The 21571-nt window shown below is 40.5% G+C and overlaps 1 protein-coding gene across 1 annotated transcript in view; it reads left to right on the top strand.

Annotated features, from left to right (window-relative positions):
• Nucleotides 1–3191: 3191 nt before the first annotated feature.
• PTBP3 (polypyrimidine tract binding protein 3) overlaps nt 3192–21571 on the top strand; it is a 33318-nt gene continuing 14938 nt past the window's right edge. Inside the window, exons 1-7 of the mRNA XM_030467627.1 lie at nt 3192–3515; nt 6601–6723; nt 6867–6932; nt 7016–7087; nt 17929–18004; nt 18842–19011; nt 20342–20488. Of these exons, the coding sequence (XP_030323487.1) occupies nt 3192–3515; nt 6601–6723; nt 6867–6932; nt 7016–7087; nt 17929–18004; nt 18842–19011; nt 20342–20488 (978 nt within the window). The remainder of the gene's footprint in view (nt 3516–6600; nt 6724–6866; nt 6933–7015; nt 7088–17928; nt 18005–18841; nt 19012–20341; nt 20489–21571) is intronic.

The raw sequence follows: 21571 nt of genomic DNA, 5'->3' as shown, positions 1-21571 counted from the left end.
AGTTTGGTTGTGTTTTTTTCCTTGGTTGGCTGGGTTTTTTTCATGGGACAAAGAGTGGCTCAGAACAGTCAAACACATCAGGATGTGTTTGGTACTGTTTTATCATTAGTTATCTCGGGAGGTATAACTGCAGCTCCAGCTCCTACCCTGTACCTCTCTTTTGTCTCCTGACCCTCTGTTCTGTGATTCAAATGGCTGCCTCTGAGCTTAAATCTGGACTTGGGGTGACACTAGGAGCTTGTCAAATATTTACTTTAAAAATTTCATATACCTCCCTGGGGGGTTCACAATCTAACACCTCCTGTCAGTTCTGTTTACATGCACAAATACTGATTTTGAAACATAATTTTACATTCCAAGTTTTTTATAGATCTTTCTTCAAAGCTTATTCTATGCTCTGGTTAGAAATTAAAGTTTGCCATCAACAAACACAAATAAAGGATCTTACTATTTGTGCCATTTCTATATGTCACACACCATTCTGTAAGATTCTTTACATCCAAACTCTGCCAAAATCTTTTGTTGTCCTCACTCAGTCTTTTGTTACCTACTGTAGCATGGATCCCTACAAAGAATCCATAGATCCCTTGCAACCTTAGACTAAATCCCTGCAATGCAGTCCACTTAAGCTATAGTTAGCAGGTTAGATACACGAATGGTTTGGTTACTTCATTTTCCTAGCAATTTTCTGAGATAGACAAACATTTTTTTGCCATTTGTCAACAAATACCTTTAGGTTTACTGTGGTCTTAGAATTGAAATCAGGACAGGAAACATAACCTTGAATGGTATCCAAGTATTAATGACAAGAACATGTTGCCCATATGAAGCTATTTCAGACTTTACAGTGAAGCAACTATAACTAAACTCCTTAGTAGTCACTTAATATATGACTATTAAAACAGCACATATATTTTAACACTTTCTCAGGCTTACCATCTGAACAGAGATTTATCAAGTTTATATCTCAGGAAAAATTAAAAAATGAAATAAAGCTGTCTTTGAGCCATGGCCACACATTTTTTTCATCCTAAATTAAACACAGCTTTACTGGCCTATACAGTTTCTCCCTTTTCTTCACTGCCAATAAAATTCTACTAAGATTCTGCACCCAGTTTCTGCAATGCATCAGGCCCCTTTGTGAAAGACACAGGATGGTAAATCCCAATATCTAGCTATTATTTTTAGTGGTTCACTCAAAGGCATTGGTTTGCTCAGAGGAACATCCTGTTCAAGTTTCTGCCCAGCAGCCACCCTCCAGGTATCTGCTCTACCCTTCTATTGGAAATTGCTGTCCCCACTTCGGCTAACTAGACTGACCCCAACAAAACAGTGCAGGAGGTTACTTTTTAAAAATTAATTTTGTGAAATGACCTTACAAGTAGTAAGATCAGAACAGCTGAAGAGAGGGCAAGTTCCAGTGCACTGTCAGGTTTAATTTGGGGCAGTTATTTCTTGAGTAACATTTGCTAGTGAAGGCCTTGTGTTGTCATGGAAGAGGAAAAGTTGAAATCTCTTGTTTTGGTTCCTGTTTTAGACCTTTCAGGTTCCAACTACCGAAAACCAAAAAAACCAAAAAACCCAAAACAACTTAAAACCATATCCTAATGAGTTAGTTACAAATAATATAACAAGATGTCTAAACTCCCAATTTACTATGATTACCATATAATTTAGAAGATAAGAATGAAAGCCAGAAGTTCACAGTAATTCTGTGTATTGTTTAAAATGGCTAAATAGTAGGTGCTGGGAAAAAGATGGAAAGTTATATTTTTTTACCTGTTAACCTCGCAAGAGCAAAAGTGACACTAAATTTCTTGAAGAAAAGAAAGAACATTTTTTTTCCAGATAAATTAATTTCCCTGAAACTCATAAGTATAATTCCTGTCCTACAAATCTGTTTATTGAAACAGGGAATAGCAGGTAGTGGTCATAAGACATGAATAAGAAAAATATGGTATATGTTAGTTTATTTATACCTGATCTGAGTAACCTCAAAGACAAGTAATTTTCTAGAAAAAGCTGTGCTGCCGAAAACAGATAAATATAGTTTGTTTAGAGTAGGTCATGTTGACCGATTTTGTCTGGCTAATCATATTTGCATGCTGAGTGGCTAATTATTGTGCACCCAGGTCCTGATGCTATAATGGGATCTCTGCATACAGACCTCTGTTCCTGCTTGAACTCCTATTTAATTAAGTTACACCATATACCTCTTTAAAGCAAACAAGACTGTAGTTCAGTTTATATGTCCTAATAAAACAGAGAGCTGAAACACAACACATCTATTCAACAAAATTCCAGTCAGTGGAAATAAACCATGTTGTATTTCTCAATATACATTCTAAACAGCACGGACAACATGCTGTTTAGAATGAGTATAGAAAATTTCCAACCCTGTTTTCTGTCCACGAGTAGATGAGGAGCTAGTTGAGAGAGTTTGTGGGTTAGAATTAAGGGGCAGTTAATGTAGGGTACATTGTGGTGAGTGTCTATTAAAGGTGACTTGATCAGAATGAGGAAGTCAATGAGGAATTCTACAGGCAGCTGGCAGCAGCCTGATGATCACAGGCCCAGGATCTCATGGAGACATTTTAACTACCCAGATATTTGCTGGAAGGCCAAATCAGCCATTCACAGTCCAGGAGGTTCCTCCAGTGCACTGATGATAACTTCTTGATGAATTGGTGGAAGAGCCAACCAGGAGTGGAGCATTGCTGGATCTTGTCCTAACCAACAAGGAGGGTCTGGTGCAAGCAGTGAAGATTGAGGGCAGTGACCATGAGATGGTGGAGTTCAGTAGAATTGCAACCCTGGACTTCAGAAAGGCCAGCTTTGCCCTTTCCAAGCAATTGCTAGGGAAAATCCCATGGGACAGGGTACTGGAAGGTAAAGAGACAAAGAGTAGTTGGCTGACATTCAGGGAGCACTGCTTCCATGCTCAAGACCAGAGCAACCCAGTGGGAAGGAGATCAAGAAAGGGAACCAGGAGACCCATATGATTTAAACAGAGAACTGCTAGGTAAACTCAATTGGAAGAAGGGAACCTATAGATCATGGAAGGAAGGGCTAGCCACTAGGAAGGAATATAAGACTGTTGTCAGAGAATGCAGAGAGGCAACTAGAAAACCTAAAGTCTCTTTGGAATTGTGAGAGAGGCTAAGGACAACAGGAAGGGCTTCTTCAAATACATGCTAGATAAAACTAAGACCAGAGGCAATGTAGGCCCACTGCTGACTGAGGTGGGTGCCCTGGTGACAGAGGATACAAAGAAGGTGGAATTGCTGAACACCTTCTTTGCCTCTGTGTATAGTGATGGAGGATGTCCACAGGAGCCCCAGACCACTAGGGCCATCAAGGAAGTCAGGAAAAAAGATGAGTTTGCCTTGGCTGATGAGGACTGGGTTAAGGATCAGTTAAGTAATCTGGACATCCTAAAATCCTTGTGCCCTGATGGGATGCACCCATGGGTGCTGAGGTTACTGGTGGATGTCATTGCTAGGCTGCTCTCCCAGGTAACTACAGAGCTGTCAGCCTCACCTTCTTCCCTGAAAAGTGATGGAACAACTTATTCTGGGTCCTGTCTCAAGGTTTATCAAGGACAATCGGGTCTTTAGGAGCACTTAACATGGTTTAACCAAGAGGAAGTCACTTTTAACCAACCTGAGAGCCTTCTACGAGGATAGAACCAGGTGGATAGATGGTGGCAGTGCAGTGGATGTAGTTTATTTTGATTTCAGTATAGCATCTGACACCATCCCTCCTACAGCATCCTTGGAGCTAAACTGAAGAAATGTGGCCTGGATGATCAGGTAGTGAGGTGGATCAGAAGCTGGTTGTAGGATAGAAGCCAGAGAGATGTACTCAATGGGATGGAGTCCAGTTGGAAGTCTGATTCTAGAAGAGTTCCTCAAGGGTCAATACTGGGAGCAGGACTATTTAACATGGTCATCAGTGACGTGGATGAGGGAACAGAATGCACTGTCAGCAAATCTGCTGATGACAGAAAGCTGGGAGGAGTGGCTGACACCCCAGAAGGCTGTGCTGCCATTCAGAGGGACCTGGGCAGGCTGGAACACTGGGCAGGGAGAAATTTAATGAATTACAACAAAGGGAAGTGTAGAGTCTTGCACCAGGGAAAGAACAACCCCAGGTACCAATACAGGCTGGGGACTGAGCTGTTGGAGAACAGCATGGGGGAAAGGGACCTGGGGGTGCTGGTGGGTGGCTGGAAGGATGACCAGGAGCCAACAATGTGTCCCTGTGGCCAAGAAGGCCAATGGCATCCTGGGGTGCATTAGAAGGGGGTGGGTAGGAGGTTGAGAGGTTCTCCTTCCTCTCTCCTCTGCCCTGGTGAGGCCACATCTGGAATGTTGTGTCCAGTTCTGAGCACCCCAGTTCCAGAAGGTCAGAGAAATGCTTGAAAGAGTGCAGCACAGGGCCACAAAGATGATTAAGGGAGTGGAAAGGCTGAGGGAGCTGGGTGTCTATAGCTTGGAGAAGAGGAGCATGAGGGGTGACCTCATGAGTGCCTGGAAGTATGTAAAGGGCCAGTGCCAGGAGGACAGAGCCAGGCTCTATTCAGTCACAAGCTGGAGCATAGGATGTTCCACATAAATGTAAGAAAAAACTTTCTCACTCTGAGGGTGACAGAGCACTGGCACAGGCTGCCCAGGGAGGCTGTGGAGTCTCCTTCTCTGGAGACATTCAAAACCCACCTGGATGTGTTCCTGTATGACTTACATTAGGTGACTCTGCTCTGGCAGGGGAGTTGGACTCAAGTTCTTGAGGTTCTTTCCAACCCCTCACTTTCTGTGATTCTGTGGAAATGTCATGCTCAAAAACTGGTCACATAAAGCACAATGTCAGAATAAAAGACTTTTCAATTATGACAGGAATTATGACTTACACTAGGTGACCCTGCTCTGGCAGGGGAATTGGACTTGATGATTTCTCAAGGCCCTTTCCCTAACACTCTATGATTTCTGTGACCAAAAGCCTGTGTGCCAGGCTAAATCTTACACTGAGTGAACTCCAGGAGATACAAATGTATCAGTCCCATTGCTTCCTGTAAAGGATGCTGCCACATGCTCTGTGATTGTGTTTGGCACTGAACAAATAGAAATGCAAGCCTTCTCCCACTTGGTATCCAAGGATTCACAGTATAAGGGCACCAACATAAAAGTGGCTTCTGTAAGCATACGATCTCCCCTCTTCTAGTGTCATCTTGTCTTCACTACCTTTTAGCTTTGACTTTCAGGTAGTTCTGTGCATCAGTCAAATAAACAACTGTCACAAGGTACCAGGCTTGAAATTAAGACATCTCTTACACACATTAATCCTTCTTGTTTCAGACCAATGGGGGCTCCCTCTGCCCAGTGTCCCAGCCTAACCCTCACATGTACAGAGTTCCCATCACTGTCACATGGTAACTTTCTTACTGTGTGAAGCACTGACATCTCAGGTAGAATTTTTCAACCCTGAAGACACATCTCCTCCCATGTTCTTAGATGTGTCAAGAGTGACATGAGAAACCTCCATACTTAGTATTTCTATGGAGATGTAATACAAAAAGAGCTTTATCCCCAGCAGTGGGGCAGGTCTCTATTTCCCACTGATGTCTGTGTGAGTCACAGGACTTACATAACGCCAAGATTGCCTTGTGACTCTCATCCATTTGATTGAGGCTACGCATCTCTTTAACACCATAGCCCAGAGAAGGAGTTTCTTCAGGGAAGGCCCTAAAATCTGTCCTACACGGGGCACAGATTAGAGGAACACATTTCCTCCTGACCTCATGACATGAAGCTACACACACACAAGCGCGGAGGTGGGCGGGGAGGAGGGAGGGGGCGAGGGGCAGGCGACCACCCGAGGGGGTGGTAGAGGGGTTAGGGGGGGAGTGGAGGGTCTCGGGGGGAGTGGAGGGGAGGGGGACACCCGCGGCAACCCTGGCGCGTGCGCGTCTGCTCCCCCCGCCACCTCGGAGCGCAGGCGCCAGGGAGGGGAGGGGAGGGGCGGGGTTGGGGGGGCAGCGGCTGCTCCTCCCTGTCATCCCAGTCCCGGTCCCATTGAACCCTGCAGGACCGTGGATGGGTTAGTTCTGGCCGCCGCTGCCCTGCCCCCGGGGCCGCCATGAGGGGCGGGTGGCAGCAGTTCGCCATGGGGACAGAGGTCCCCTCTAGGGCTTCACCTGGCAGCCCCCGGGGCGGGGCGGGGGGCCGGGCTGGGCTGGGCCGGGCCAGCTCGGCTCCTTCCTCCCGTGAGCGGGGGGCTGCCGCTCCGGGGGTGGGGTGAAAGGGCCGAGGGAGGTACCCCTGGCCGGAGGAGCGAGGGGAAAGGTGGGTGCCGGGGGGCCGGGTTCCGGAGGGGCTGGATTTGGGAGGGGCTATTGCTGGGAATGCACTGTCAGGTGCCGGGTCCACTTCGTCAGGTGTCGGGTCTGCTCCGTCAGGTCTGGATGCAAGGAGCGGAGCAGCTGCTTGTCGGGAGCTGAGAGATCGGTGCTTTCGCGGAGATCTCCGAGGGATCCATCGCCTGCGGGTTTCTCTGTTTTTTTCGCCTTTAATTTTTTTTTTTCCCTTCTTTTTGATTCCCCAGAAGGGCCGGGGGCTGCTTACAGTCCTTCGGCAGCCGCCCTTCGCTCAGCGGGTGCCGCGGAGCCCCGCGCTGCCCTCCCGTAACTCCGGAGCGGCGGCGTTCGCTTCTCGGCTGCTTCTTCGGGCGCGTTTTTGACCGTGTTTTACTTAACCTCTCTTAACGGGTTCCAGAGCCCTTTGGAGCGCTGCTTGCTTAACGGTGAGTGAGGGTCGCGGTTTCAGTTTCATGTGGTAACTCAACTTTTATGCCTCCAGCCGGGTCCGTAGGAGAAACGAGTTGAGGTGCCGGTGCTTGCCGTGTCGCTGGAGCCTGGCAGAAGCGCGCGTCTGAGAGTGAGCTGGCTGACATCTCTTCTGTAAGGTTGATCGATAATCGGAACAGTTTATTGTGTAGCCCTAAATGCCATTTTTTATAGACTGTACCAAAGGCCGTAACTACGGTGAGCTGTTACAGTGATAAAGTTTACACTGTATATGGTCCTCAGGAGGTAAGATTATTTCTAGCAAGTTGGAAGTTCTGTGCTTCCATTGCTGGGGCAGTGCGATGGTCACTTCACTTCTGCCATTTGTCTTGATAATGTTTATTAAGTTGAAACTAATAAGCCAAGCTCATTATATATATATATATATAATTAACTTAAAGTGCCTCAGAGCCCTGTAAAATCTTAGCTGTTCTCTCCGTCTTTCTGTCCGTCCGTCCGTCATCTGTCTGTCCATCCGTCTTTCTTATGCCTCAAAGCAGTGCAGAACAAACTTTTCTGACATCTTTTGGCAGTGGAAGCCTCGGTAGGAATGCAGGTTGGTGAGACTGTTTGTGCATAAATGCTGATCAATCAAAAAGCAAGTAGTGTGGAGAACTATAGTTTTGGAGAACATTGAAAAATGTAATCAGTAATATTGCTATCAGCAGCCTTTTCCACATTTGCTTTGAAACTACTTTTTGGAAAATTGAAAATTAAGGAAGTTCTCACTGAAGCATTCGTCTCCTTGTTTAATCAGTCAAATGTGCTAGGAAGAATTTGAATTCTCATTTTTCTTTTAATCTACTTGAGAATAGTATTTTTTTTTCTCTTAGTTTGTGGAATTTCTAAGCTGATTGTATGGTTCCTATGGTCTCTATTCTCTTTCAGATGATGTGATGGGTTCCTTTTGCAACCTGTTTTTGAATTTTATTTTTTTTTTTTTTTTTTTTTCATTTCTACCTTATTAGTAAACTTGCTTGTTATAGAGCCAGGCACATTAAAGGTGACTCAGCTGAGTGTTTTTTCAATAATTTTTCTGAAGTATTGCTTTCTGAGGTGTTTCATTAATGGTACAGGTGGCTGAGTTTGAGTATGCACTGATTTGTTGGATCTTCCCTGTGATGGTTTAGGATGGCTTTGGGGGACTGTTTTTTGCGGGGGTGGTTGAAGGTTGTTCTTTTTTTGTTAGAAGTTGCTGATTATTTTGTGAGGCTTGCTGCAGGATCTTCATACTGTTCATTGCAAGCTGTTAAGATCATGGTTAATTGAAACTGCCCTAGAATTAATAATTTAAAGTAAAACAAATTTAAACTTTTCTTAAACCAACTTTTGGCAGGTTTGGGTTTTTTGGTTTTTTTTTGGGGGGGTGGGTTGATGGTTTGTGGTTTTGGGGTTTTTTTGTTGGTTTTTTTTTTGTTGGTTTTTTTGCTTTGGTTTGGTTTGGTTTGGTTTTTTTGGTGCTCTTCAGAACAAAATCTCTAAGACGATGTTCAGGCTCTTAAGAGGCATCAGATTTGTATTCTACATAGGGCAGTATTGCATAGCTTACATCTTCCTGCATGTAGTTCTTTCATCAGTATCTCTTTCTAACCCACTCTGAGTCATGTGCTTGTCAAAAATATCTAATGTAGGCCTAGCATGAATGAAATTCTCTCCTTATGAGCTTGCTGTTCATTGAACAAACTTGTTTGCTATTAATATCTGATATAATCAGAAATGGGCATCATCTGACACAATCAGAAACATAAAAATAGCAAAATACAAGTCAATCCAATCTGAGTTTCCTTACCAGATATCAAATGACTGTTTGTTTGATTTTGTCTATAGTCAAAATAATTTTCCTGCTTTGGTACCCTCTGGGGGTGAGATCAGCACTTAAGTATGCTGGGTGCTACCAGGGAGTATTTATCAGGTTTTCTGCTGAACTAATCCTGTGCTAGCTGAAACACCTCTGGAAGCATTAAGTGGTAAGCATGTGTGTTTGGGTCAGCTTTCTTTTGAAGGATATCCTAATTAAACAATATTGTGTAAAAAATGAGGATGAAAATTTGGTATGTAATAAAAGCATGCCTTATAGCCATTCTTTCTTAAGGTACATTCCTTAATTCTTTTCCTTTGCACTCATTAAGGGTTGCATCACATTGCACTCTTGCTTTCAGTTTTTCTATTGCTGATCATTTGTATTATTTGTACTTAATTTTGTGCTGAAGCCTGTATTTTTTTTTAACATCCCCCCAACCTCCCTCACCCCCTTCTCCCCCCTCGGCCCCCCACCCCTCCCACCTTCCCCATTCATTTCAGCAAGTAAAAATAGAGCCTGTCTTTTCAGGTCTGCAGACGTGGCTTTTACAGTGGAGCAAGAGGCAACATTATTGGCATCGTGGTGAAGTGTGGGTAAGTGAAAAGGAAAAAGTATTTTGACTGCTCTTGTTGGTACCATTCTTCTCTGCTCTTGCTGTTTCCCTGTTACCTAAAGCTGTGTCAAACTTGGGACTGCCAGCAGCACATTTCTGCACCTCCCCATCTGCTCCAGAGTTGTCCTGTGTGAGCTGCACAGTAAGTTATGCTGGTACTGATCCACCTTGGAGATGTTGGTGACTGCAGGGGGAGCCGTGGAAACACGATAGTGGTAAGTGGTGACTACCTCTGCTCAGGGCAGCTCTCAGACCAGGAAACCACACTGAATTTCTCCTGAAAGCCAATGGAATGAATGCTCACAGGTCTAAATTACCTAGGCATTTTCTTTGCAATTAACTTTCTTACTACTGTACTACAAGTAATGTAACTTACTGCCATTCTTACTTATTAAAAGACACTGTATTAGAGTGGCATTTAAAGCCAAGGAGAAGACTTATCATTCTTTCTCAGTAGTGACTACCAGAAGCAGGGGAATCAAAATAGTGTTTGCATACTTACACTCTGTGCAAGTGTATACTTTTCACATGAGTGCACAGGGGGGTCTGTTCTCCCTACTAGGACCATTGCAATTTAAACAAAATATTGCTGACTCCTGAGAAGGAGAATAAGGATGATCCAAACCCACTTCTTATGTGAGCAGAAGTCAAATCCTACCATGTCTTCTGGTTTGGGATCAGATCAACTGAGGACTGGTAAACTTTTTCTTGTCTTTAGGTAGCTGCACATGTTTTTTTATTTTCATTTTGTTTATGTCTAGTAAAATTTGGTGAAGATATAGGAATGCTTCCTGTCCTCATAAAACTGCCCAGTTTCCAAAGATGAATGCAAACTGCAGATACTCACAGTTTCTTGAGCTGTTTGGGTTTTTAATGTTTTATTTTTCCCTTTGGTTTTTCTCTACCAGACAAAAAAGTATTTGTAAGTGTGGTGTACCAAAATAGTAGAACTAAGTATATTGTCCAGTCATATAGGTAAAACTAATGCATGAGCTAAGGTAGTCACTTCCTGATAAACAAAATAAATTAATTTCTGTATTCTTTACAATTCTAGATTTTGATTTCAAGACTAAAAGAAGTTACCTGTTGCTTCAGAAACTGAGCTGTCTTCAGTGCCTTTAGTCTGGAAGTGTTATGTAAGTTGGTCAATGATGAATATATATAATATCCTTTTATTCTACATGATTCTGCTTTATCCACTAATACATGCCTTTCATTTTATTGAAATAAAGCTTGTGTATGTAGAATAGCTATGTTTTCTAAACCAGAAAGCAAGTGTATGGAAGTAAAACTAATTGCTTTAAAAATGTAAAAGTATCTTGAACATGATTCTTCACTGCTAAGCCTTCTCTGCAGAAGACCCGATAACATGCTTTTTGTAGGGAAATTGATTTGCTAATGGCAGTTTCATTCTTGCCATCATGTGAAATAAGTCTTAAGTGTATGAGTGTATGCTTATGCATATCCAACGGTGGGAATTATATTATTGTAAAGGTGGTTCTGACTGTGCTGTGTTTCCCTTTTGCCCTGGCTATCTGTTGCTTGCTTTTGCTGCTTGATTTTTCCTTTCTGTTGGTTTGAGGATTAGACAGTCATAATATAAATACAGTCTTTGTAAAATCATCAAGGAACAAGATTATGATTGATTAGGAATTTTTTGTTTTTACAAATTTTGTTTTGAAGCCCAGGGTTTATCAGTTTTGTGTACAAAATTGAAATTTTTAGTGCATGCTCATGACAACTGTAGTCTAACATGATTAGAATAACATTCCTTTGAAGAGGTTGTTTATCATAATACTGTTTGCTGTTTGAGTCTGTACCTTGAAAGATAGGGAGAGGAACTCAACACAAAACAGGAAAGCCAGGTCTCAGTAGTATCCAGAGTTCTCAAAACATGCAGTCCAAAGACTAGATAAAAACTCTGTTCTAGTCGAGTAAGTGTTAACAACTTGATTAACCAGAGCAATCTAATGTAAAACTGTTTTGGTTTTTTGTTTTTTGTTTTTTTTTTATAAATCACAGAGAACATCAACAGGATGTGTTGATTAAAACAGTTCCAGAGTTGTATCTGCTTTATGGGTTTTCTTCTCAGGATCTTTTTTCTCCCATGATTCTATGTTTGTAAGCAAAAGGCTAGAGTAAAGCCTACTAAAGAAGTAATGTCTAGCAGTAAAATTATTTTAGCAGCAGTATTAAATCTCTTTGCAGTATTCTTTGGTCAGGGAAAATTATTATTTCACTAGTTAATTTGTAGAAGAAATGAATACTGTTAGAGGCTGTCTTGTTGCTGAAGGGAAAAGTTCATTTTGTGCAAGTAATGATACTTAGGATGGAATATGAGAGGTAAAGAGGTTGTCTATATAGACTGAAAAGATGGAGCACTCATTTAATAAAATATGTAGGCTTTCTGCATGCAGGGGAGAACATAAACAAAACCAGGAGCATACTAATTCTGTTCAGTCTCCTTAGTCTTCAGACAGTCTGAAATTACAACTTTGCCCTCATTTATGTAATTACTGTATTAATACTGAAGCTTTAATCTAAAGGATGGTTCTCACAGTGGCAGGTTTATTGTTGCAACAGATGAAGAAGTGGAACAGACACCACTGCTTAAGAAAGTTTTGTTCAGTGAGAAGCTGGTAAGAAATGTTGCTAATTAAGTGGGGAGGAAACAAAACACAGATGAGATGAAAATGATGAGAACTGTGGGTACCACAGGTGTGACCATGATTTTCCTGCATACAGCAGCACTCTCCTAGAAGATATAATAGTAATTGAAAAGTCAGCTTCTGAATAGAAGTATTATACTCTATTGTTGATTTGATGCAAATCTTTCATCTATGAGGACTAGAGCTTGATCAAGTAATACGTAAATAGTGATGCACACCATGATTCAGACTTAATACTTTCCAACCACTTGCATCTGAGTGTGCAATTCTTAGAGCTTTTAGTTGCAGGGTTACATGCTTGATTGAGAACATGAATCTTCCTCTTAAAAATTTCTTCCTCTTTTTAAAAATTTTCTTCCTCTTAAAAATTTCTGGCTTTCGCTGGTCTGGAGAATAGCTTTAAATAAAAGCAGAAAATCATATACTCAAAAGGCAAATAATCCAAAACCTTTTCTTAGAGTGTCATGGTTAGGCTGACAATGGTAATTTTCCTTTAGACAGTTCATAACTCTCTCAAAATTTGTATGTCAGAAGAAGTAGTTCAATGCTTTTAAATTGAGTGACTGATAATTTTAGAGACTAATCCTTTTGGATTCCTTCCTGTGAATCCATGATGTGTGTGTTTTGGATGCATGGGAAGAGAGAACTTTTTCCCCGAAATACTATTTTCTTAATATATAATTAGTTCTGCAATGGTACAGAAATCAGTTTAACAAAAGTTGATGTCTTTTAAACATGACATATATAGCAAGGTAGAGCTATTGATAAACATCGCATCCTGGAATCCCATTAAGGCATTTTTCTGGTTTTGGAAGGAACCAGGATAAAAAAATAATGGTAAACAAGGGTGTGCTTCATATAAAAATTTTGTAGAAATTTTGTTGATTGCTATTGTGATCCTGCTAATAATTTTCCTTTTTCTCCATGCTGTGCATTGTTAAAACTATTTCCTTTACAATGGAAAAAATATCATAGCTCACCACATTTTTTTTATAGCAATGTTTTTCTTTCTTCCTTTAAGCTATTTGCCATTACCGTTTCAGTATTTTGCTAACTTTCATTTTCTCAATTTTTTTCAATGCTGTTACAAATTTCTCAGCAGTTGGAGTAAAGGTAGGAATCTCTTTAGAGCCCTTCACATATATGTGTTACTTTGTCCATTAAAACTTCTTGGGTTTTGCTGACACCACACTGATAGCCATATCTCTATTCTGGCTTTTTTTAGCCATATTTCTTCCTCAATTTTAATGTTTAATAATAAATTATAAACCAGATTGTCTACATAAGACACTTTTATATTTTTAGGCCATGTAAATTTTCTTCTGACCAAATTCAAAAGAGACAGCCTACTATTGGTTTATTTTGGTTACTGGATGTTTACGTCTGGTAAGCATCTTCTAACTTGTGCATAGCAAAAGTGTAAAATGGCACAGAAGTATACACAAAATTACATTATATAGATACATGTGTGACTTTAAGAAAAAAAACCTTAAGTTTAAGGTAAAGTATCTTCAGACTGTGCAGGGCTTATTGTGTATAGTGTTTATTGAATGTTCACTCATTCAATTGCTTATTAAGAATTAGGATGAAGGTCTTTAGTAAGGGTTGCAAACTTAAATTGCTAATGATGCAACTAAGAAAAAGCTGCCATCTTCTTTTTGATCCACAGTTTCTAAGGAAGGACTGGATCTGTTTCATGATGCCTGCTTGATCTCTGGAACATCTTAAATGTTGCATATGGACTTCGCCCTTTAGGATGAATTTACAACCTTCCTACTAAATGAAGGTTTAGGAATGAAAATGCACATGTTATGTTAATTTTAAAATTTAACTTTTCACACTAATTTTACAGCACTTGATAATCACATTCATAAGACTGCTTTTGCTGATAGTTTATTTTACTACCTTGCTTGCCTTGCTCTACTGCAGCCTCTCTCAGTAATACACTTTAGCTGAGCAGCCTGATATGTCAGAGGGGAGAACCTGGAAGAGGACAAAAACCTCTGATAGTGAATCATAATACAGTCATAGAATCATAGAGTAATTTGAGCTGGAAGAGGCCTCTAAAGGTCATCTATTCCAACTCCCCTGCAGGAAGCAGGAACACCCTCACCTAGATCATGTTGCTCAGAGCCTCATCAAGCCTCACCTTGAATATCTCCAGGAACGAGGCCCCAACTGCCTCCCTGGGCAACCTGTAGATACAAATCTACTCATCTCTCATTTAAAACCATTGCTCCTCATCCTATCACCACAGGCCCTTACAAACAGTCCCACTCCAGCTGTAGATGGACTTACGAAGGCATCTCCAGCTGTAGGCTGTCCTCAGGTACTGGAAAGTTGCTATTAAGTCTCCCCACAGCCTTCTTTTCTCCAGGCTAAACAACCCCAGCTTCCTCAGCCTGTCTTTGTAGGAGAGGTGTTCCAGCTCCCTGATAATTTTCGTGGCCCTCCTCTGCACCTTCTCCATTATATCCATGTCCTTCCTGTATTGAGGGCTCCAGAGCTGGATGCAATACTCCAGCTGAGGTCTTACCAGAGCAGAGTAAAGTGGCAGAATCACCTCTCATGATCTGCTGGCCATGCTTTTTTTGATGCAGGATGTGATTCTGTGGGCCATCAATATGAGAGACATGAGGAGTGGGGTTGCCAGTGAAGACTGAGGCACAGAAATTGTTGAGAATCTCAGCGTCCTCATTTGTTGTTATTGGTTCACCACCGTGGCTCATCAGGGAGGGGACACTTCCTTTCACCTTCCCTTTCTGTTTTACATACTTGTAGAAGCCCTTCTTGTTTTAATTTACATCTCCTGCCAAGTTCAGTCCTGGCTGCACCTTTTCCTTTCTGACCTCATCCCTACACAACTGGGCAACTTTCCTATAATCTCACGATACCTGTCCTCTCTTTCACTGCCTGTATAGGTCCATCTTGCCTTTTTAGTTTGACCAACAGGCCTCAACTCAGCCATGCTGGTCTCTTTCCTCCCTTGCCTGATTTCATACAACTTAGGATTTGAGTAGGCTCAAATCCTACTATGGAAAGCATCCTTAAAGATCTGCCAGCTCTGTTCTCCTCCCTTGTTCTTGAGGGTTGTATCCCATTGGATCCTATTCTTTGAAGAGCTGGAAGTTTGCATTCCCTAAAATTTAGAATTCTTACCATGCTTTTTATCTGTCTCCTGAAGTAGTGCATGATATCTGCAGCCCAGGCTGCCTTCAACTTTGATATGCCTGGTTAGTTCACTTGCATTTGTGACCATCAAGTCCAATAACACATCCCCTTGGGTAGGGCTGTTAATTTCTCATCTTAATAAGTCATTGTCTAGGCACTCCAGGCGTCTCCAGGATTGTGTACAGCTTGTTGTGCTATTTCTCCAACAGATGTCAGGGTGTTTAAAATCCCCCCAGCTGGATGAGAGCCTGTGATCTCCATGTCTCCTTGAACTGGAGTAAGAAGGATGCATCAATAGGCTTCACTTGATCAGGCAGCCTGCAGTAAACTCCAGTTGCAAGGTTTCCTTTGCTGTCCCACTCTCTAATTCCCACTCATAAGCTTTCAACCTGCTTGTGGCTATTCTTTAGGATCAACTCCTGACACTCAATCCATTTCTTTACATAGAGGGCAACATCTCCACTCCTTCTTCCTCTCCGATCTCTTCTGAACATTAGAAAGGCATGATTGGTGTAAGAAGACTGTAATTAAAATCAAAAGATGTCTATCTGAATGCAGAACTTTATCATTACTGAATTTTTTTCTCTTTAGTAGTACAAGAAATGTCATAAGTCTGTGAAGTGTCACCTTATTCTTTGGTTTAAATGAACAGCAAATTGTTCAATTACTGTTCACTGATAATTACATTTGGCTCACACCCACTTCTGCTGGGAACTCCTGTGAAACAGTAGATTGTACTGCAGTTTTACACCATGTGCTCTTTCAAGTGTAAATTTCTGATACAGAAATGGTGCAATTTCTAATTTCCACTTCTTTTGCTCATTCACACTCGTGCCACCTTAGTGAGGCAACATTTGTACCATACATTTTACTGTGCTTTTTCACAGACCCTAGTATGCTTAAGGAGAGACAAATGTCTTTGATATTGGTGATGCTCATTCATCAATTCTTCTAGTGTACAAACCAGAAACTTTTGTTTTCTGCAATAACAAAGGTATTTGTCTCTCTAAATGGATATACATATAAATGGCTTTGAGAAATTAACTTTTAAATTAGTGTTGTTTTACAGATGAAATTGATTTAGTACACTGGGTAAAGAAACAACAGGGATATAAGTTCTTATTCTGACCTTCAGATTAATTAATTATTTTCAAATGAATCTGTTGAGTTTTATTGAAAGCTGAACTAAAGTGTAAAGTGTCACATAGACAAGTGTAGAAATTGCTTTTGGTAAAACGTCCAGGAGCATTAGAGACTATGAGCTTCCTTGTGTTGGCAGAGCTTTCTTCATTTGAGCTCAAGCTAACATGCTGAATCTAATTTACTTGTTATTTTAACTTACTAGGATATCTATGCAGTTCTCTGAGAACAGTTACCTCTTAATATGGTAAATGCTTTCAGCTGAGAAGTCATATGGCTCAGGAATATAATTTCTTATCTTTTTATTAATTACTATTATTTTCCAAGTTACAAAAATAGGAATGGTGTTTTTCATAATTCAAAATCTTGTGCAATAACTTTCTACATGAATTCAACTGTCCAGCATATCTACGTATGTATTTGAAGCCCCATTAATCAAAGGCTGAAGTAGCCTCTTATTTGTGAAAAAAACCAGCATCATTCTGATGTTGTATGCCCACAGTTTGACTTCCCTTATGTTGCTATGTAGCTGTTAAGGATAGGACTTCTGTTAGATAACACACAGTCAGACCTGTGAAAGGAGTTGTGATTCAGGCCAAATTGAACTGACACAGGAATATTTGCCTGATGACTCACCAGACCAATCAACAAGTAACAGCTCAAAGAAGTCTAATGAACAGTAAAGATCAAACAATCTAGAAGATGCTCTCCTTTCATAAATGTCACCCATCTCACTGTGAAGAGCCAAGGTTCTGTCCTCTGTCTTAAAGGGAGGTCTCAAAGGAAGGATCTCAAGGGGTGTCTGAGATCAAGCTTGTGTGGCTGATGCACTTAGCATCCCTGACACCTGCTGCTCCTTTCAGCAGAGAAGGGGGAAGCAGCAGGACCACTGTTCTGGTACTTGCAATTAAAACTCAGTCTTTTGCAGAGGCAAAGGCCCCCCAAAACTATACTCCTTCACATGAATCAAATTATTGCATACTAAGTAATGCCAGTGTTTGGTCTGTACTGACCTAAACCATGACATTAATAAAAAGCTGGTGTCAGACATAGATTCTGAGGGGAGTTTTATTGCAGAAAGCGGGTCGTGCAGCAGTACTGCTAGCTAAATGTCCACCATGCTGAGTTCACTTACAGCTGCTGGATTCATTCTCTGGGTATGATTTTGAGGAGCTAGGGTATGGCAGGGAGTGTACTTAGTACTTGTATGTGAGGTGTCTGTGGTGGATGCTAACTCATAGGTATGATGACACTAGCTGCCATTCAGTTTAATGTGGCAATATTGGATGTAGAATAACATTAACTCCTTCTTGATAACAGTGTTTTAACAGTGCATATAAGATAGCACTAATATCTTGAAACATGTAAAACAGTAACAAATAGAGTTAAAATTTTTCCCATTTTTGTGGTTTTTTTGTTGTTGTTGTTTGTTTTTTTTTTTGTTTTGTTTTGTTTTGTTTTTTCCACAAGACCTTTTTTTCAATAACTACTTGTTGTTGTTTCTTTGCTTCTTTTGATAGAGACATTCCAGTTCTGGGATTATACACCAAATCTGCCTCAAGTCACAGCATTAGTGAATAATGTGTATAGAATGGGGGTGTTCTTGGGAAAAATAAATTTCAGGAGTTGTGCTGTTATATCAAACTTTTCTCTATAGCAGCTTTTACTAGTAATCTTGTTATTTATTTTTTAGTGTGGACCTGGCAAGCTTCTTTCTTTGGGTGTCAGTAAGAGGCTTTTGACCATGAGCAGTTCTGCTCCACCTAAAGGTACATATAGAAAAGGATTTTCATATAAGCAGTACATATTTTCTCTGTAAATGTTGGGGTTTAAAAAAAACAAATATCCCCTTTGCCCCCTGGTAATATTATTACTATATAAATATCATTAATTATTAATAATATTGCTATTATTAATAAGCATATTAATATTATTATTACTTAGGATCACCATGAGCAGCCTCACTGAGCCTGTTCCAGTTGTGGTGTTCTGCTTAAAAGTGCTCTCAAGGACTTTATTCCTCTCTTTCAAAATGTAGCCATTGGCCATTTACTTGTTACAAGATCTAAATAAGCATATGTCAAAAAAAACAATCAACCTCTCTAAATTTACAACTTACAGCTGTGTGAAACAGTGTGCTTTCTTTAATGAAATAAAAAGTTATTTGAGATAACAACTGAATCTAATTAAGACACATGCCAGGCAGGAAAAGAAGATAGTAATAAAAAAAATTCATTTATTATCTCGCAAGTGCTAATTGCTCCTTTTCTGTGTAATTAATATTTTGTAAATATGTTACAAGGGCATTCAGGAAGATGTTATTTGCCTTTCTGTAAGACTTCAAAAAAATTTAAAATAACACAAGTAAATAAGCAAACAAACAAACCCCAAACACACAACCATTCCCATTATAGTGGATATTTGGAGTAGCTGAAGGGGTTGTTTTAAATTGTCTTGTAGTTATATAGGAACTGTCTTTACTTGGGATTCAAAGAGCTATAGATAAGTAAATGTCAGTTCTGAGACAGAAGTTTGGGTTTTGATATCTACATTGCAATAAGTTTGTCTTGTTTGCTTGTCCATCCTTCCTTCCTGGAATATTTTAGATAATGGGAATAAAAAGAAGAAATTCAAACGAGATGGGTGGCCACACTCCCCTTCACGTGTCCTTCATATTCGTCAAATTCCAGGTCAAGCTACTGAATCAGACATAATTTCATTGGGTCTCCCTTTTGGCAAAGTTACCAACATCTTGATGCTAAAAGGGAAAAAACAGGTACGTGGTTTTCACTGTTTCCATTGAAAGAGCTAGGCTGAAGATGTGGTTCATGTTACACAATCACAGAATTGTGTTGGTTGGAAAACCTGTTTAAGATCATCAGGTCCAACAATTAGCACTGCTAATTGCACTAAACCATGTCCCTCAGCACCACAGCTACACATCTTTTAAATACCTCCACCACGTCCCTGGGAAGCCTGTTCTAGTGACTGACAACCTTTTGCACTGACAATTTGTTTCCTACTATTCAATCTTAACCTTCCCTAGTGCAACTTGAGGCCATTTCCTCTTATCCTGTCACATTTTTACTTGGGAGAAGAGGCCAGCCCTCACCTCACTACAGCCTTCTTTCAGGTAGTTTTGTAGTGAGGGGTAAACTCTGTCCTCAGCCACCTTAAGCCAGCCAAGTTCTCTCAGCTGCTTTTCTCTGGATGTGCTCCAGCACCTCAATGTCTTTCTTCTCGCGAGGAGCCCAACACTGGATTCAAGGTGCAGCCTCACCAATATTGTATTTGGCTGAAATGACTGCAACAATGTCTAAATATTTCACTGTTAGCTCAAGGTCTTAATATTTTCAAATGTGAGAGGATGTATTGATATTTAAGTTGTTAATACACCTTTGGATTAAATAATGATTCAGTAACTTGTTATTAATATTGCTAAACATTATGTCCAACCTATGTAAGAATACATAGATGATAAAAAGATACATTTTGCCTATTGATGTTAACATATGTCTTGAAATAACCTGCCTGAATAAATACTTAACATGCATGCAAAGTTTTTAATGTGAAATAAATTGCTTAGGCTTTTTCAAAATCCTCTTATATGTGATGGGGTAGTTTGCATCATGAATAAAGACTGAAGTCCTAAAAATAGGACATTGATTCAGACATTGCCTAGAGCACTCAACTGGCTTAATACAATGTACAAACTGATGTTCACTGTCCTGTTCCTACTTTTTCAGTCAGTATATATATATTCTACCCAGGTAATAGTGCTCGGGTTCAAGAATCTAGTAAATTTATTAGCAATGTGGTATTTTTAATAGCATTGCTTCCCATATGTCCCATTTATTCAACCTCTTCTTTAATTACTTACAGTACTTACAGTGTAAAACCTCTTAAGAAAACCTAAATAGCAACTCAAATACATCCCCGTAAACATGTACACACACAGAAATGCATTTTACTGCTAAACAAATCAGTACTGTACTTCAATGTGGTCTTTTCCTAGTGAGAGTGACATTGCGAGTAAATGGTTCTCTGATGGCTTGTTCTCTCCTGTAAACAAAACAACCCTGAAAACTGCTATGTGTTGGTTGCAGGCACTTTTGGAAATGGCTTCTGAAGATAGCGCTCGTGCTGTGATGAAGTACTACACTATGGCAACACCTCACCTCCACAGCCAGCCTGTTCAGATTCAGTATTCCTACCACAAGGAGCTTAAGACTGACAATCTAGCTAATCATGCTGTAAGTATAATATTTCCAATTAGCAGGATAGAATAGCACATGAGTTGTTCACTAACTTTGGCTTAGATAGAGTTAATCTTCTTCACAATATCTTGTGAGGCTTATATAGCATTAAGGGCTTTTCTGCTTCTTGCACTGTCCTGACAGTGTGAGTGCACAAGAAGCTGGGAGAGGACACAGTTGACCCCAGCTGACCAAAGAGATATCCCACATCACATGAATTCATGCTCAATACTAAAAGCTGAAGGAAGGATGTTCAGAGTTTTGATGTTTTTCTTCTCAAGTAACTACTACGTGTGCTGAACCCTGTTTGCATGGAAATTACTGAATACCTGCCTGCTGACTTGAAGTAGTGAAGGCATTCCTTTTTTCAGCCTTGCTTGCACATGTAGCTTTTGCTTTACCTATTAAACTGCCTGTATATAAACCCAGGAGTTTACCCTTCCCATTCTCTCCCCCAGCTGGCTAGCTGACTGAGCAGCTGTGTGGCATTTAGCTGCCTAAAAAAGTTAGATGACAACACTGGTAAATGAATAGACTACTTTTGACTACACCAACAGTCACATCCTGATGGACATTATTTCTGCTTGTTTTACCTAAGCAGTAACTTCTTTCAGACAAGGACCTCTGAATATCTGTAGAATTATGGTGGAGGAGCTTAAGGACAAGAATAGTTCATCCTGATCAGCAGGAAAATAAGAGGTGTCAGGATGACTGCTTGGATGAACAAAATGCTCCTAACTGAACTCAGACAGTAAAAAGAGGTATAGAAAAGGTGGAATGGCAGACAGGTGACCCACGAGGATCACAGAGCATGACCTGAAGATGCAATGATGTGATTAGGGAAGTCAGAGAACATGTGGAGATGGCTCTGGTGAGGGCTGTGGACAGCAACAAGAATGGCTCCTCAAAGTGTTTCAGCAGGAAAAGCAAGATTTAGGGAATTCTTAAGGATGTGATGTATATAATGGCCTCAGGAAAATTGTAATCATATTTGCAAACAGACTCCTTGTATCTCTTTCTCAGACTGTTTTTAACTCACTGCATGACATTTGCTTTATAATTCTATAAAAACAACATTGT

The sequence above is a fragment of the Calypte anna genome, chromosome Z (genome assembly GCF_003957555.1).
Source record: "Calypte anna isolate BGI_N300 chromosome Z, bCalAnn1_v1.p, whole genome shotgun sequence".
Lineage (NCBI taxonomy): Eukaryota > Metazoa > Chordata > Aves > Apodiformes > Trochilidae > Calypte > Calypte anna.
This window is presented reverse-complemented; position numbering and strand designations above follow the sequence as displayed.